The sequence below is a fragment of the Apis dorsata genome, unplaced genomic scaffold, assembly GCF_000469605.1.
Source record: "Apis dorsata unplaced genomic scaffold, Apis dorsata 1.3 scaffold_73, whole genome shotgun sequence".
Classification (NCBI taxonomy): domain Eukaryota; kingdom Metazoa; phylum Arthropoda; class Insecta; order Hymenoptera; family Apidae; genus Apis; species Apis dorsata.
This window is the reverse complement of record NW_006263371.1, coordinates 107,266-111,635: the sequence shown is the minus strand read 5'-3', so window position 1 is coordinate 111,635 and position 4,370 is coordinate 107,266. Positions and strand designations below refer to the sequence as shown.

Genomic DNA, 4,370 nt, shown 5'->3' with positions numbered 1-4,370 from the left:
ATTGAGAATTGAATTACGTTTTGTATTAATCAAGTAAATAATATTTCTAATCATACGATTCTATATTTTTCAGCTTTAAAATATGATATTGATCATATTTTAAATCTGATTATTGGAAAATAGAATCAGAAGAATGAATTTTAAGAAGAAAAATATTTTTAATTATATAATTCTACATTTTTATATATTTTATAACATTTTCACTTTAAATTTGATTACTGCAGAATTGAACGAGAAGAATGAATTTTAATTAAATATTTGATTTATTTATTTATTTATTACATGCCCTATTATATTATCATTTTATTCCAATTTTTTAATTTAATTACAATTTTATGCAAGAACAAATAAAAAACTTATTAATTATGTGGCAAAAAATTTAATTTCGTTATTATTGATGCTATTGCATAATTTTTTCCAAAATATTTAACGACGTTCCTTGCGTAAATATTGAACAATAATATTATTCCGCTGATATGCGTTTCATGATTACCAAATCGTATTGGAATACGTTACCAACAGCACGCATTTGCGTTTGTGATTCACAAATTACAGGTCGTGATATTTTTATCTATTTTTTATTATTCTTCTAATTTCAAAATTTGTATCAAATTACAATTATTCTCAACAATGTTGTAATTTTTATATCAAATACACATATAAAAATATTCTTTTTTCTAAGATTCTTCAAAAAGGAGAAATTTATTTTGTATCAATGTATATATATATATAACTAATTTTACTAATTTACTTTCGCAGTGCACAATTTCTTTAAAGTAACTCGTGCCCCGGCCATTTTCTTTCAACTTTAGAAGTTGAAAGAAGTCAGGAAGGTAACAAAGGTTAGACTGCTTTATAATTCTTCTCACGATTCTTTTCTTTTCTGCCGTGATCGAAATTTTTCTTTTTCGCGTTTAAAGAGCGCTTTTAATCTTGACACAATGCTTTCGTTATTTCTTTTTCCCCCCAAGAATCGTCGCAATTCCCTCTTTCCCTTCTTTGATCAGAGGACACCTCTGTGGAATAATTTCACTAGAAGTTATTACCTCCAACTTGTAATCGGGGTCATACGAATCATCGAGTGTAAAAAATTTTACACTCCTCATTTTTTACGCCCTCATTTTTATTCCTACTACATATATGTATATTTCTCTTTTCGAATATTTTTGCAATCATTATTATTTTCTTCCTTTTGAAATTTATCTTCGAATATATCTTGAGATCAATTTCCATTACGACGTACATCCTATTTTATAACATTATTATTTCAATGCAATTGTTATAGAGCATTGAACACTATATAAGAGTGTATAAAGTTCTGTAATTACATGTTAATTTAATTTGAAAGATAATATTGTATATATCTAGAGAATTCATAACTTCATATTGATATTGTAATATAATTAAATAAATATCCGTGTGTTACATATCATTGAATAAATTTCATTTTATCATTTTTACTTTAATTCGATCGTATCAACGATCACACATTTTTCGTATGAAATATTTAAATATCGCATCAATAAACACATTACTTGATATACATATATATATATATATGTATAAATACACGTAAAATTATTTTCACGGATATTTTAGATGAAATTTTATAAAAAAAAAAAATATTTTCAGCGAAAAAAACAAAGAAAAAAATTTTATTATTTTTATAAAACACCTATACGATACATTTTATTCTTTCCAATATTCATTTCTTTTCGATCTTTTTACATCTCTCGGGTTAAAAAAAAGAACGAAACAACGGTTAATTTTTTCTACGAAAATTTATTTCTCAAAACAATTTATAAAACAGTCACAGATTATTAGGCAAGCATTCCTCGTTTAGAATTCATAGTTTATGGCAAGTACTTATACATTTAACACGTGTACCAATCTCTCGACGATAATTCCCTAGATCGCTCTAGAACCGTCAGTTCTAAACCTATCAAAGACAATCATAATCCTGTTGTGGTCTCCTCAGACACACGAGCAGAATCGGTGATTTTCTCCAGTTCCAATCCAGTCTGCGAGGAAGTTTCACCCTGGGAGCTGTTCCTCGAGAACATAGATTTGTCCCCAGAATTACTGCCCCCTCGCGAAACATCTCTGTTAATCTCTTTTTGCTGCATCATCTCGTGAGACTCGAATTCTTTATTATTTTGATAATCATCGTCTATTTCTCTTCCCCTTTGATCATTTTCATCGATCTCGTAATTCCTTGTATCCCGTTCTTCCTGCTCCTCTGACTGCTTCTGCCATCTGCTGTGAAAAATAGTAAATCAATTTCTATAGATAGAGTTCAGAAAACTAGAAACAATGTAAGTCATAGATTCTGGAACAAGCCTCTTTAAATTTTTAATTGAATTTTTAATTTTTAATCAAGCCAGTACTTGGCTAATTTGAAAATTTAAATAGTAAAAAGATTTTTAACATGTAAGTCATTTTTAGAGAATTCTCCATGTAAAGTAGGAAAAGTAAAATATAGTTTAATTCTATATTGAATAAAAACAAAGATCAAATCTAGAGATCAAATTAAACGTATAGATTTAGATTTATTCATTAACTTATAAACAATTTATATTAGAAGACAGAGTGATAGAGATATCCTTGTTACACTTCTGTATACATTCCTTTTTTAATCTAAGGAATTATTATTATAAATACAAGAATTAAGATATGATCTATAGAATGACAAAATATATCTCCAAAAAAATATTTCTAAAATATTAAATATATCATATTCATTGGATTGGAAAATTCATTTCACCAAGAACTGTCTCACTCTTAATGCATGCAATATAATATAACCTAATTCCTACCTGCTACTATTAACAACCTCCATACCCCCTCTTCCCACACTCTGCACCATTCTCAACGCATTGAGATCCGTTGGCAGGTTATGCGAATTGTATTTGACTCTTGGCGAGGAGGAGTGGTGGGTCATCCTGAAATTTCCATACTGATTCCTTCCAGATTGAGAATACCGTTCCAATCCTTGATTTCTCGCTTGATCTCTCCCATACGAAACCTCGTTGTTCCATCCTCTGTTATATTGGCCAGGTGTCTCGCTCATAGGATTACTCTGGATGAACGTGTCGTCGAAATACTTGTCATCCCGGTGCATCGTTCTCTTGAAAGATCCCTGGTAAGGTCTTTTGAAGTTGTTCGAAGAACTTTGATAATTGAATTCATCGTTGGACGAGCCGTAGTCCGGATACAGTTTATTGGACGGGTCGGGTTGGGCTCTGATCACGTCGTAGAAATTAGGTCTCCTAGCTTGATACGTTGCCCTTGCTTGGCTCCTAGAGAATCTGGGCTCCGAGGGTCCAGGCAAGGTTCGATACCAGCTCGTGGCGTCCGTGAGGCTGTTCACGCCGCGGATAGAGGCGGTTTGCGGAGGAGCCAGGTCAAAATCGAAATCCGTCCCGATGGTGAAGGGATTCTCGCGTTTGCAGGTGGCTGCTGATCGTGCGAAAGGTGAACTCCCTCTGCCTCTAACGCCTCTTTCGTACGGATTGGCGTAGGGGGATAGGCGGTACGGTTGACCGATCTGCCAAGAATTGGTTTCTGGCTCCAGTCCACGGTATCCTCTTCTAGTTGGCTCGTCCCTTCGATAGAGAGAAATTAATTTTTACTTTTTCGAATTTTGAAAACTATTTCGAGGAGAGTTATGAAACGGTATAGTACGTGTATATATGCGTATATATAGCGGAATATTCGTATTATAAGAGAAATTTTGGAAGAGAGTTTCGTTAACCTGGTTTACTAACGAACTTTTGGACAATTTATACGTGGATCTTTATAAATATCGTGGAAAATTTGGATACTCTTTGCAAGAGCTCTTCTCATTAAGAGAAAATGATCATCAAATGGTTTGTTCGTTGTTAAAAGAATTTTGTAAAAAGTATTAAGATTTGCGTATCCGAGATATGGATCCACAAGTAATTCGAGTCTCTTACCACGAAACAAGGGTGTCTGGCCGTTCTCGACGACACGAGGGACAGGAAGCATGCCTGTGATTTCTGATGTGCTGTCCTTCCCACCTCCACGATTGTGGCGATCCTGAGATCGCGATCACGAGCGAGCAGAGTAGAAAGAATATTCGAAAGGATGGATCGAACATACTTAATGTGATTGTGATTAAAAATCGGATCGATCCCACACGCTTTTATAAGTTACAGAATCGACGAGGATACTTCCTCCTTGTTGCGTAAAAAAACTCGTATTTCCTTTACGTGGCCGGAAACGGAGATCGTTCCGATGATTCATTGATTGAGGTTAGGTTAACCTTGATCCGCTTCCCATCGTGACAAGTTATCGGTGCAATAATATAAATATTGAAGAAGCGGAAGAGAAATAAAGATTGCATGAAA

General features: G+C 33.3%; 2 protein-coding genes across 5 annotated transcripts in view; one reads left to right on the top strand and one right to left on the bottom strand.

The window, feature by feature from the left end:
* Positions 1-4,370, top strand: part of LOC102675986 — a 14,735-nt gene that overhangs the window by 3,398 nt on the left and 6,967 nt on the right. The window lies entirely within an intron of this gene.
* Positions 1,774-4,152, bottom strand: LOC102675856. The gene is made up of 3 exons (XM_006610252.2): positions 3,957-4,152; positions 2,817-3,605; positions 1,774-2,256 (listed from the first exon to the last, which is right to left on the bottom strand). The coding sequence occupies exons 1-3, from the start codon at positions 4,118-4,120 to the stop codon at positions 1,953-1,955; spliced, it is 1,257 nt and encodes a 418-aa protein (XP_006610315.1). The 5' UTR covers positions 4,121-4,152; the 3' UTR covers positions 1,774-1,952.